Genomic DNA, 14,335 nt, shown 5'->3' with positions numbered 1-14,335 from the left:
CAGTCCCTGCTTACAAGGTACTTGCAATATAGTGAAGGACTCAGACATGCAAATCCTTAGAAATGCCAGAAATACTCTTCTTCACAGGCACTAGCATGAAATTATTTTCCACCTTGAGTAGGAATTGGGCTGGTTATGGCTGGGCTGCAGTAGCAGCTAAGAACAAGAGTTAGATGCCTCCAAGTACAACTTGTTAAATTTTAACATTTGCAAATGACAATATACCTTTCTAAGTTATGATTTTCTACATAAGTGAACAAAGAATAGCACGATTAAGTGCCCAAATAATGGGCGCTGAAAATAACCCCCTTAGTTTTTCCCTAGGTAATTTCTAGGTCAGATGTATATAAATCGGAGGCTGTGTGTTTTATGTTGTGGGTGATCCCAAATGTAATTTCTACTTGTTAAAAATAAGGAGGATAAAATTACAACCGTAATACAAGAAAGAGTTTCAAATAACTTTTACCTTTTTATTTTTTACTTTTTTCAAGATTTTATTTTCAAGTAATCTCTACACCCAATTTACAGTCCTGATATCAAGAGTCTCATGCTCCACCAACTGAGCCAGTCAGGCACTCCTACCTTTTTACCTTTAAAATAAAGGGCTGTAACTCTTCTATATAGTGTCTCAGTACACGTAATATTTTGTCTCAAACACAAGTCATTTTATGGACATATTTGATATTGGGAATGGAAAGAGGGGGTGAGTTAGAATCACTTAAAAATCAGCATTATAATAAAATAAATCTTTCATATTATATACAAGAATAGAGCAAGGGAAAACTAGTAAACAAAATCATATAGGTACAAATCAGGTAGGAGAAAACTGTTTTGAAATGAAACATTTGAAATTTTGATCCATATCTAAAAAATACAGTCAAGACTATTTAACAAAAGAATTAATAAATTTACAAATTCAGATAATCCAGTTCCTGTAAATACACAAAAAATAGCAGTAAGTCTAAAAATTTTTAAATAGCCAAATAGGATACACACACACACACACACACACAACCAAACTAAAATTAGCATTCAGACTTACCGTAATAGGAGTTCTTTGGGAAGTTTTTTATTGATTACAGCTTCATCACTATTTGAGAACATCTGCAAAAACAAAATAATTTAGTATTACTCAACATTTTATTATGTTCAACTCAAAGCTTAGAGGCAATCATCTAAAGAGAGACATAAATAAGTACAGTGATTATTATAAACCAAAGTCATATTTTTAGGGACTCTTTAGGCTAAAAAACATCTTTTTCAAAATATTTATTTGACACAGAAAGAGAATGAGAGAGCATAAGTGAGATGGGGGAGCAAAGGGAGAGGGAGAAGCAGGCTCCCCTTTGAACTGGAAGCTCGATGCGAGGCTCAATCCCAGGACCCTGAGATCATGACCTGAGCCGAAGGCAGAAAGCTTAACTGACTGAAACACCCACATACCCCTAAAAAACATCTTTGAGACATTTAATTTGTTTTGTAGCTTTAGAAACAATCAATTACAATCAGAAGGATGACATTATGTGGCAGGTATTATGTTAAGTGCTTTTCAAGTACTAATGTACTAAATCTTCATATTATCGTTAATCTTCATTTTCTATGTAAGGAAACTGAATTGGAAAAGATTTATTTGCTTAAAAATCGTATCACTGCACAGTGACCATTTAAAAATGCCATTAAGTTAAGGTGATTCTCCAAATCTAAGTCACATTTACTTGTTCAAGGAGGTGCTCAGAAACCTAGGATAGGGAACATTCTGAGTTTTATATAATATGGAGAAAATTGGTAATGCTTCATAACCATTACCATATGCAATCTTGATGTACACAAGTGATCATTTAAGAATTTTTTTAAAAAGATTTTATTTATTTATTCATGCCAGACACAGAGAGAGAGGGAGGCAGAGGACACAGGCAGAGGGAGAAGCAGGCTCCATGCAGGGAGCCTGACATAGGACTCGATCCCAGGTCTCCAGGATCATACCCCAGGCTGAAGGCGGTGCCAAACTGCTGGGCCATCGTGGCTGCCCTCCATCGTTTAACAAATTAATCAAATAACCAATAATGGATATTTTTATTTTTTATTTTTATTTATTTATTTTTTTAAATTTCATTTTTTATTTACTCATGAGAGATACAGAGTGAGAGAGAGGCAGAGACACAGGCAGAGGAAGAAGCAGGCTCCATGCAGGGAGCCCCACATGGGACTCGATCCGGGTCTCCAGGATCACGCCCCGGGCTGCAGGTGGCGCTAAACCGCTGCACCACCGGGGCTGCCCCATATGGATATTTTTAAATAGTCATCCTTTGTCCCACAGAGATCACGACTATAAAGCTTGTGTAGTTAAGCTACATAAAAAAACAAATATCTATACTTAATAAAAAGCAGAGTAGGGATCCCTGGGTGGCGCAGCGGTTTGGCGCCTGCCTTTGGCCCAGGGCGCGATCCTGGAGACCCGGGATCGAATCCCACGTCGGGCTCCCGGTGCATGGAGCCTGCTTCTCCCTCTGCCTGTGTCTCTGCCTCTCTCTCTATCTCTCTGTGACTATCATAAATAAATAAAAATTTAAAAAAAAAAAAATTAAAAAAAAAAAAAAAAAAGCAGAGTAAAAACAGCAAACATACATGTCATTGAAGCTGAGGAAAATATGCTCGTTCCCTGATATTAAGTATTACAAGAGATACCTCTTGACTTCATGCAATGAAATTTACTGAACACCCTCTCAAATCAGGCACTCTTATAGGCAGTGAGATACAAACAGGAGATGTTTCTTTATATTTCAGGAACTCTTGTTCTACAATGAACACACATAAGTAAAATTAAGTATTAGAAATAAATCATAAGAGGTATACAAGAGCAAGGCAAGAAATAACTAATTCTGCCCACAGGTGACATCTAAACTAGGTCTTAAAGGAAGGCCAGAAACTAATAAACTAGGAAAAATGGGGAAGGTAGTATGTATAAAACCATGGAGTCATATATGAAGGCCTTAGCATTTCACGATTCAAAGTAGAAAAGGTAATGGAAGGGAAGTAAAGAGGTAGGAAAGTAGTGGATAGAATGTACCTCCCCCCTCAATCTCAGACATTCAAAGAGTAATTACGATAAATATTTTCTGATAACTATAACAACGTACCTTCCAGCTAAATGGAAAGCTCTGTGAAGGCTGGGACTGTGGCTTTCATGTTTGCCATCATATTTCCAGGATTGAGCACAGGGCCACACACATGCTACGAACTCAACCAATTAAACTGTTAAGTGGATGGGGGGGGGGGGGGTTGCTCATGAAGGAAACTTGTATATCAGGCTAGAGATTTGAAATAATCCTGTAGAGAAGAGACACCTTAAGAAATTAAACTCCAGATTGGTGGCAAAGACATAAACTAAGAATATACTGAAATTATAGTTCAAGTAAAAAATGACGCAGGTCTCTGTGAGATTATAGGGTTGGTGAAAATTTAAAAAAAAGAAATTGGAGAAAAGGGAAGATTTTTGAAGAAGCAAATGGACTTGATGATGGAAAGTGCGACTATCAGGTTTCAGTGCAACAGAAAATATAATAATAATAAAAGTAATGCTGTTGACTGACAACGACTTATTTTAGTAAAGTATATGATGACATCAAAGAGTAATCTGCTTTCCTATAATTTCTACTCATTAGTGGAAGCTATTAAAAATCATACCCTTCTTCTATAAGGCAGTCTTTCAAAATGAAGCCATCATATTTCCTCCTAAACAAGCTTAAGTTTTTCTCAAATTATATGGTTTCTAAGATGCTACATTATAATGATCATTACTCTCTGGGTACACTTACAGAAAATAATGCATTGTAACCCATTTAAAAAGCCAAATAATCAAGGGTTAATGACATAAATAACAATGTCTTGTAAATAAAGTATCAAAAATGGAAACCTGGAAGATTTTCAGAGTTAGATAGCACATAACATTTATCTTAAGCTTAAGATCTTTGGGGGGAAAAGTTTTTAAGTACCAAACAGACTCCCCAATCTACTAGACTCTGCCCCACTAAAATTCACAAAAGGACAATCATTTATATACTAAAAATGCTAACCTCCTTATCTCATGTACTCAAACTATTTTTTTAAAAAGATTTTATTTATTTATCCATAAGAGACACAGAGAGAAAGAGGCAGAGACATAGGCAGAGGGGAAGCAGGCTCCATGCAGGAAGCCTGATGTGGAACTCAATCCTGGAACTCCAGGATCATGCCCTGAACCAAAGGCAGATGAGTCACCCAGGCATCCCTCAAACTATTTTTTTAAGTGCTACACATCTCACCTAGTAAGGCACTTTGCTCACTTGAATATACACAGTAACTAAACTGATTAAAGATATAAACCTGCCATAGGTCATTCATATGCCTTCTAAACTCTATACATAAAAAGGAACAAAAATCACACCCAATAATTAATTTCTTTCCTCACATCAGTCCACATAGACTGAATGGTCTTGTCCCCTGTGGGAGCAGGAAGGTAAGTGAAGGGAAAAAGGAACAACGTCCCAGGGGGATTTGGGAAACACCAAGCTAATAGGACATCTGTTCAGATTTATATATCCCTCCTCTTCCTTCTGCACATTTATAGTCTACTCCAAAGTCCCAAGAAAGGATAAGATCAATGGTTCACAACCTGTGGTTATCTGACCAGTAGCATCAGTATCAAGTGTGACTTCATTAGAAATGCAAATTCTTGGGCTGTACCCAGACCTATAGTATCAGAAATGAGGTGGGGAGGAGGTGTAAAGAAAGAATGGCAATCCATATTTTAACAAGTCGTTCAGGGACCCCTGGGTGGCTCAGCGGTTAAGTGACTGTCTTCGGCTCGGGACATGATTCTGGAGTCCCAGGATTGAGTCCCAAATCAGGCTCCCTGCATGGAGACTGCTTCTCCCTCTGCCTGTGTCTCTGATTTTCTGTGTCTCTCATGAATAAATAAATAAAATCTTAAAAAAAAAAAAAAAAGTAGCCCTTCAGGTGACACCACTGCTTCCTAAAGTTTCAGAACCAATGGACCAGATGAGGCAGATTGTGAATCTCATAATTTAAGAAATTACAGTTCTAGGAAGTCCGACTCTTGGGACGCCTGGATGGCTCAGTGGTTGGGCGCCTCCCTTCGGCCCAGGGCATGATCCTGGAGTCCCAGGATTGAGTCCCGCATCAGGCTCCCTGCATGGAGCCTGCTTCTCCCTCTGCCTATGTCTCTGCCTCTCTGTGTCTTTCATGAATAAATAAAGTCTTGGAAAAAAATAACAAAAAACAAACAAAAAATCTGACTCTTGATTTCAGCTGAGGTGTTGATCTCAGGGTCATGACTAGAGCCCCATTTTGGGTTCCATGTTGGATATACAGCCTACTTAAAAAAAAAAAGAAAAAGAAATGTGTGGGCAGCCCGGGTGGCTCAGTGGTTTGGCCCAGGGTGTGATCCTGGAAACCCAGGATCGAGTCCCACATCAGGCTCCCTGCGTGGAGCCTGCTTCTCCCTCTGCCTGTGTCTGTGCCTCTCTCTCCTCTGTGTCTCTCTCATGAATAAATAAAGAAAATTATTTAAAAAAAAAAAAGAAAGAAAGAAAGAAAAATAAATTACAGTTCTTTTTTTTAATTTTTTAAATTTTTTTTAGAAATTACAGTTCTAAGAAATAATCCGAATATTTCATTATTTGGAGTGACATAACAATGGAGCTTAGAAAATAATCCTAGAGGTTGACACAATAATTTTAAATATTTTCTAGGAAGCCCATATGGCTTCTGCCTCAATTCATGGCATTGCTGGTAAAATAAACGTTTCAAAGAAGCAACAGAATATGTTTTAGGTATTCTACTATTTCAGCTGAATCAAACTTTGGTTTCTCATGCAAAATATAAAGGTTGCCAAAACCGGTTAGGTCCAGGATATGATGAATTACAACAAATTTGTCAAAGATTTTGGATATAATTGTTGTAGAGGAAGTTGACTATCCAAACATCTGACATTCTTAGGTAATCTGGTTTTATATTAACAGGAATATATCATTTCATTATGTATATTTATAATCTACATTACAAGGATAGGGTAATGGGTAAAACATGAGAGCAACTAGGTTGTTCTCTATTAATTGTTTCAAGGTAGGACATCATCCTCTGAACAAGCAAATAGATATTACAACAGTATTTATCTAGGATAAGACATTCTTAAATATTCAGGCTTTAAAAAATCTAATTGCCGTGTCTTGTTATACACTAGCATTTACTGCTTTGTATAAAACTATAATTGTTTTTATTTTTTGCATTCATTAAAAATTTTTAAATTCAAGCACAACAGCGTTTTATTATTTTCAGGTGTACAGTACAATGATTAAATATTTCTGTACATTACTCAGTGTTCATAACGGTAAATGTACTTTTTTCTCCCTTATCTCTTACCAAGTTTTTTTTTTTTTTAAGATTTTATTTTTTAATGAGAGACAGATAAAGAGAGAGAGAGAGAGGCAGAGACACAGAGGAGAAGCAGGCTCCATGCAGGAGGCCCGAAGAGGACTCGATCCCTGGATGCCAGGATCACGCCCTGGCCAAAGGCAGGCGCCAAACTGCTGAACCACCCAGGGATTTCCCCCCCCACCAAATTTTATTGGTGAGCAAAGTACATAAATGTGGGATACACATTTCAGTTCTCTGAAGGTATATTCTTAATTTTTCTTCTTTTAAATTTAATTAACTAGCATATAGTGTGTTACTGGATTCTACAATTATAATTGTTTTCTATAAATTATATAACTAAGAAATGTAATGGCGTAATGGCACGTAGGTTTAACAAAGGAAATAGCGAAGAATGTACTTGCTCAACAGCGACCCCTGCTGGTTGAATTAGAGTATAGTTCCTGACTTAAAAAATTAAAAGATCTCTTTCAGCTGTATAGAACACAAAATTTAGTGAGTACTTTGTTTTGTTTTTTAAGATTTTATTTATTTATGCATGAGAGACACACACAGAGAGAGAGGCAGAGACACAGGCAGAGGGAGAAGCAGGCTCCATGCAGGGAGCCCAACGTGGGACTCGATCCCAGGTCTCCAGGATCAGGCCCAGGGCCAAAGGCAGGCACTAAACCGTTGAGCCACGGGGGCTGCCCTAGTGAGTACTTTGGTAGAGAATATTAGTTATCCATTCTCCTAGTGTAACAGAATTCCCAACATTTAGCTAGCACATGGCTGTATGCCAAGACAACTTTATTTCTCCTGCAGCTATATAAAGCCAAGTCACTGAGTTCTGGCCAATGGGTTAGAAGAGAAAATTATGTGTGCGATTTCATAAGTGTCATTTAAAAATCTTTTTAAGGGGATCCCTGGGTGGCGCAGCGGTTTGGCGCCTGCCTTTGGCCCAGGGCGTGATCCTGGAGACCCGGGATCGAATCCCACGTCGGGCTCCCGGTGCATGGAGCCTGCTTCTCCCTCTGCCTGTGTCTCTGTCTCTGTCTCTCTCTCTGTGTGTGTGTGCGTGACTGTCATAAATAAAATTTTAAAAAAATAAAAAAATTTTTAAAAATTTATTCATGAGAGACACACACAGAGAGAGAAGAGACACAGTCAGAGGGAGAAGCAGGCTCCATGCAGGAAGCCTGACGTGGGACTCAATCCCAGGACCCCAGGATCACACCCTGAGCCAAAGGCAGACACTCAACCACTGAGCCACCCAGGGGCCATATTAAATTTCTTGTTAAAGAAAAGCTGTAATTACTAGGTTTTCACCATCATGCAATTTTATCTGTATATATGTCATATTTTTTTAAACAGCTTTAAATGGTATAATTCACTAACCATAAAATTCACTGGTTTTAAGTGTACATTCAATAATTTTTAGTAAACCTGTAAGGCTGTACAACCATCACCTCATTTTTAAATTTTCATCACCCCAAAAATATCCTTCATGCCTGTTTGCTATCCATCCATTTGCTTATACCCAACCTTAAGCAACCACTAATTGCCTTTTTGTACAGATTTTCCTTTTCTGGACATTAAAAAAAATGGAAACATAAAACATGTCATCTTTTATATCTGGCTTCCTTTATTCTGCATATTTTTAAAACTCATCATGTTGTAGCATGCACCAGTCATTCCTTTTATACTGTTGAATAGTATTCCAGTTTATGAAATGCCGTATTTTGTTTATTCATTCCCAGCTGGCAAGCATCTAGATTGCTATATTTTTTTTACTATCATGAATAATGCTTCTATAATTATTCTAAATAAGTCTTGATTGAAATAAGTTTTCAGTTTTTTTTTTTAAAGATTTATTTATTCATGAGAGACACACAGAGAGAGAGGAAGAGACACAGGCAGAAGGAGAAGCAGGCTCCTTGCAGAGAGCGTGATGTGTGACTTGATCCTGGATCCTGGGATCAGGCCCTGAGCCAAAGGCAGACACTTAACCACTGAGCCACCCAGGCATCCCAGGTTTTCATTTCTTTTTTTTTTTTTTTTAAGATTTTATTTATTTATTCATAGAGACACAGAGAGAGAGAGGCAGAGACACAGGCAGAGGGAGAAGCAGGCTCCATGCAGGGAGCCTGATGCGGAACTCGATTTAGGGTCTCCAGGATCACGCCCTGGGCTGCAGGCGGCGCTAAACCGCTGCACCACTGGGGCTGCCCCCAGGTTTTCATTTCTTATGTACAGAATCTAAGATAGAGAATTGCTGGGTTGTGTTATAGGTTGTTTATTTTACACTTTTTTTTTTGTTATTTAAAAAAGATTTTATTTATTTATTTGAGCGAGAGCACATGTGCACATGTGTGGCAGAAAGAGGCAAGAGGGAGTGGGAGAGAGAATCTCCAGCAGACTCCCTGCTGACAGTGGAGATGCTGACCTCAGTCTCAAGATCCTGAGATCATGACCCCAGGTGAAACCATGAGTCAGACACTTAACCAACCTAGCCACGCAGAAGCCCCAAGATTTTTTTTAAGTAAATTCTACATCCAACATAGGGCTCGAACTCACAACCCTGAGATCAAGGGTTGTGTGATCTACCAACTGGGCCAGTCAAGCACCTCAGTTTATTTTAAACTTTTAAAGAAACCAATAAATTGTTTTCCATTTTACATTCCCACCAGCAATGTATGAGAGTTCCAGTGTGTCCATATTTTACCATCACTTGTTGTTGTCTAGCTGTTTAACTTTGGCCAATTGGTATACCATGGTTTCAATTTGCTTTTCTGTAATTACTAATGTTAATGAGCACCTTTTAATGTTAGTCAAATGACTTCTTTGGTGAAATACGTATTCAAATCACTTGTCCATTTATGTGGGTTGTCTTCTTACCATTGAGATATAGCAGTTCTTTATATATTCAAGGACTCTTTATATATTCAAGGACTCTATATATATTCAAGGATATATATTTTTTTAGTTTTGATAAAGTTCAATTCACCTTTAAAAAAATCAATCATGCTTTTGATGTTACATACACGTAATCCCTACTTTTTGAAAGTCTGTGTTATGCCACTTTCCTTTTTTTTTTTTTCAAAGATTTTATTTATTTATTCATGAGAGACACAGAGAGAGGCAGAGACACAGGCAGAGGGAGATGTAGGCTCCGTGCAGGGAGCCCGACGCGGCACTCGATCCCAGGACTCCAGGATCACGCCCTGGGCCAAAGGCAGGCGCTAAACCGCTGAGCCACCCAGGAATCCCCTAATACGCTGGTACTGTTTTTTAACTGAAAACCAAATGATATCTGAAGAGGATTTTCACTTTTATGAAAAAAGGTAAGAAGCAAAAATAGTGTTCAGGGTTTTACAAGTGAGCCATTAGAGAGGCAGAGTAAACCGAGAGCAGTGAGAGTAGCACTACCAAGCTCCCTTCCCATGAACCATGCTCAGCATTTCAGTATCAAGCTACCACAGCTTTTAACTGTGTCTGTGAGCATTTGTGCTTTATCTTGATTTATTTTGTGGATCTATCAGCAAGATGTATCCCAAGGTATAAGGAAAGCTGAAGAGACATTACTTTTTGGTTCTAGGAACGCTCAAGAAAATTTTTTTAAAAAGATTACTTCTTATAGAGAGATCAAGCAGAGTAAGAAAGAGCACAAGCAGGGGGAGAGAGAAGCTGACTCCCCACTGAGCAGGGAGCCTGACCAGCACGCTAGGATCATGACCTGAGCCAAAGGCAGACGCTTAACCAACTGAGCCACCCAGGTAGGTGCACCTCAAGTTTCCATATAGATTAACAGAACTACTTCTTTGCTTTGCACCATTTCAGCTTACAAAGTTTCACAGGGATGCTCTACTTTCAGATAGCAGGGGAAAACCTGTATATGAATCTGCCTAACCAATGGTCATAAAGCTTATCTGCTATGTTTCATTCCAGAAGTTTTATAGTTTTTAGTTCTTACATTTAAGCATATGATCCATTTTGAGTTATTTTTCATACATATGGTTGGAAGTAAAGACCAAAGTTCATCTTCTACCCTGCAGATATCCAATTGTTTCAATACCATTTTTTTAAAAGACTATTCTTTTCCCACTGAATTGCCGTTATTGAAACCTTTATCAAAAATCAACTGGCCACAAAAAAAAAAAAAAAATCAACTGGCCACAAATGTAAACATTTATTCTTAGATTCTCAATACTGTTCCGTTACTTCGTAGGTCTATCTTTATGCCAATAACTGTCTTGATTACCATAGCTTAATGTTATTTTGAAATCAGTAAGTGAACTCCTCTGTGTTCATTTTGCAGCATTTCCATATAAATTTTATTATTTTTTAAAGATTTTAATTTATTTATTCACAAAGACACACACACAGAGAGAGAGAGAGAGAGAGAGAGGCAGAGACACAGGCAGAGGGAGAAGCAGGCACCACACAGGGAGCCCGACGTGGGACTCGATCCTGGGTCTCCAGGATCACACCCTGGGCTGCAGGCAGCGCTAAACCGCCGCGCCACCAGGGCTGCCCCCATATAAATTTTAGAACCACCTTGCCAATTTCTACAAAAAAGCCTGCTGGGGCAGCCCAGGTGGCTCGACGGTTTAGCACCACCTTCAGCCCAGGGCATGATCCTAGAGACCCAGGATCGAGTCCCACATCGAGCTCCCTACATGGAGCCTGCTTTGCCCTCTGCCCGTGTCTCTGCCTCTCTCTGTCTCTCACGAATAAATAAATAAAATCTTTAAAAGAAAAAAAAGCCTGCTGAGATTCTGAGAGATTGCATTGATTCCATAGATCAATTTGGAGAAAACTGCCATCTTAATATTGGGTCTTCCAAACCATGAACTTGGAATATCTAATTATCTTTTAGGTCTTCTTTAATTTCTCTTGGCAATGTTTCATAATTTTCAGTGTATAAGTCTTATATTTTCCCCAAGTATTTTATTATTTTTAATACTATGAATCAAAATGTATTTTTTAAGATTTGAGAAAGAGAGCGCGTGCTCAAACCAAGGAGAGCACAAGCAGGGGGAGAGGCAGAGGGAGAGGAAGAGAATCTCAAGCAGATGAGTGCAATCCCATGCCCCTAAGATCATGACCTGAGCCAAAACCAAGAGTTTGACACTTTAACTGAGCTATCTAGGTGCCCCAAACTGAATTCTTAATTTTATTCTAGATGGTTCAAGGCTAGTACATATGTAGTATATCTTCTATTCATTTATGTTCAACCTATCTGTGACTTTGAACTTAAAGTGTGCCTCTTCTACACAGCATAAAGTTGAATCTTGTTTTTTTAAAAAATCTAGTCTGACAATCTATGCCTTTTAAGTATACAAGTCATTCACATTCTATTGTAATTATTTAGTGGGATATGTCTCATTTTGCTGTTTGTTTTATGTATGTCTCATGTCTTTTTTTTTTAAAGATTTTTATTTATTTATTCATGAGAGATACAGAGACATAGGCAGAGGGAGAAGCAGGCTCCATGCAGGGAGCCCGAAGTGGGACCCGATCCTGGGACTCCAGGATCATGCCCTGAGCCAAAGGCAGATGCTCAACTGCTGAGCCACCCATGCGTCCCTTGTCTCATGTCTTTTGTTCTTTTACTATCTTCTTTTAAGTTGGTATTCTCTAGTGTATCACTGTAATTTTTTTGTTTAAAAAAATATCACAATCTATTTTAGATTAGTACTAATTCTGGTAACATATAAAAACTTTGCTCCAAAAGAAATATATTCCCCTCCTCCTCCTTTTTGCTATTATCATGCTGCATATTTATCTTTTTTTAAAGAGTCATTTTAGAGACAGCGAGTGAGAGAGAGAGAATGCATGTACACATGCACGGAGAGGCTGAGGGAAAAGGAAAGAGAAACCAGCAGACTCTGCTGAGCTCAGAGACTGATGCAGAGCTTGATCTCATGACCTGAGCCAAAACCAAGAGTCAGACCAACGCTTAACTGACTGTGCCGGCCAGGGGCCCACTATATATTTATCTTAAAAGCCCAATGATTAAAAAAAAAAAAAAGCCCAATGATAGAGTTTTATGATTGTGTCACACAAGTGTCTTTGAATTCAGTTGAACTAATATAAGAGAAAAATTTATTTATAGCCTTCAATATTTACTCTGGTAATTAACTTTTACAATGCTCTTCCTTCAAGTTACCATTTGGAACCGTATCCTTTCAGGTTGAAGGACTGCCTTTAGGATTTCATGTAAAGCTGTATTTCATGTCTGCTAACAACAAATTCTCTGTGTTTGCTATTCTGGGAATGTCTCTATTTTGCCTGTACTTTTCAGTAATAGCTTTGCTGGATATAGAATTCACTTAAATTATTTTTGAAGGAAAATTCACATAAAATGTACCATTTTAAGGTACAATTCAATGGCATTTAGTATTTGCAATGTTATGCAAACTGCCACATCTATTTCAAAGTTCTTGTTCCTCTAGAAGACTCAGTCCTCATTAAGTAATCATTCCCAAGACGTACCACCCCATATCCTCCCATTCACAGATTTAGCCAAATGTTATTCTCCTTTCTGTCACTGCAGGTTCCCCTATTCTGGATATTTCACATAAACAGAATCATTCAATGTGACCGTTTATGTTTGGCTTATTTCATTTTTTATAACATTTTTGAGGTTTATCTATATAGTACCATACGTCAGTAATCCGTTCCATTTTGACTGAAAAATCTTCTGTTGTATGGATCTACCAAATGTTGTTTATCCATTCATCTGTTAATGGACACTTGGATTGCTTCTACATTTGCCCATTGTGAATATTGCTTCTATAAACATTATTTGTGCACAAATACTTTTATGAATTTTTAAAAAAGATTTTATTTATTCATGAGAGACAGAGAGAGGCAGAGACATAGGCAGAGGGAGAAGTAGACTCCCTGCAGGGAGCCTGATGTGGAACTCGATCCCAGAACCCCAGGATCACGCCCCGAGCCAAAGGCAGACCAACCTCTGAGTCACCCAGGCATCTCTGAATACTTGTTTTCAATTCTTTTGGTATCTAAACATCCAGGAGTGGAATTTCTGGATTGTACGGTACTTCTAACTTTTTAAGGAACCACCAAAGAGCTTTCCACAGTAACTAACTGCACCAATTTACATTGCCACCAACAAGGTAAAAGTTTCCAATTTCTCCACATCAGGGGCACTTGGGCGGCAAAATCAGTGAGAAGCATGTGACTCTTGATCTCGGGCTCATGAGTTTGAGCCCCACGTTGGGTGGAGTTTACTTAAAGAGAAACACAAATTTCTCCACATCATAGCTAATATTTATTTTCCCATTTTTGCTATTTTTAATTATACTCATCCTAGTGGGTATAAAGTGCTATTTCATTAGTTTTGATTTGCCTTTCTCTAAGGGCTAATGATTTTTTTTTTAGGGCTAATGATTTTGAGCATATTTTCATATGTGTTGGCCTTTCATATATCTTCTTCAAGGAAATGTCTGTTCAAGTCCTTTGACTTTTGTAAAAAAACTGGGTTGTTTCATTGTAATGGCTTTGTAAGGGTTCTTTAAATATTCTGGATATAAATATATCTGTTCTCAGGTATGATTTACAAATAATTTCTCTCATTCTTCAGGTTTTTTCAGTTTCTTGAGTGTCCTTTGATGTAAATATAAAATTCTTTTTTTAAAAAAAGATTTTATTTATTTATTCATGGGGCGGGGGGCAGGCAGAGACACAGGCAGAGGGAGAAGCTGGCTCCATGCAGGGAGCCCAATGTGGGACTCAATCCCCGGGCATGAAGGCAGGCGTTAAACTACTGAGCCATCTGGGGATCCCCTGAATATAAAATTCTTTTTTTTTCTTTAAAGATTTTTATTTATTTATTCATGACAGATGCACAGAGAGAGAGAGAGTCAGAGACACAGGCAGAGGGAGAAGCAGGCCC

At 38.2% G+C, this 14,335-nt stretch overlaps 1 protein-coding gene across 4 annotated transcripts in view; it reads right to left on the bottom strand.

Annotated features, from left to right (window-relative positions):
• FBXL20 (F-box and leucine rich repeat protein 20) overlaps window positions 1–14,335 on the bottom strand; it is a 109,476-nt gene that overhangs the window by 48,513 nt on the left and 46,628 nt on the right. For all 4 annotated transcript variants that reach the window (XM_025995772.2, XM_025995773.2, XM_072747336.1 and 1 more), the window contains one exon: window positions 1,043–1,104. In XM_025995772.2, coding sequence (XP_025851557.1) covers window positions 1,043–1,104 — 62 coding nt within the window. The remainder of the gene's footprint in view (window positions 1–1,042; window positions 1,105–14,335) is intronic.

The sequence above is a fragment of the Vulpes vulpes genome, chromosome 2 (assembly GCF_048418805.1).
Source record: "Vulpes vulpes isolate BD-2025 chromosome 2, VulVul3, whole genome shotgun sequence".
In the NCBI taxonomy this organism is placed as follows: Eukaryota; Metazoa; Chordata; class Mammalia; order Carnivora; family Canidae; genus Vulpes; species Vulpes vulpes.
The sequence above is the reverse complement of the archived record's forward strand: the minus strand, read 5'-3'. Positions and strand labels throughout refer to the sequence as shown.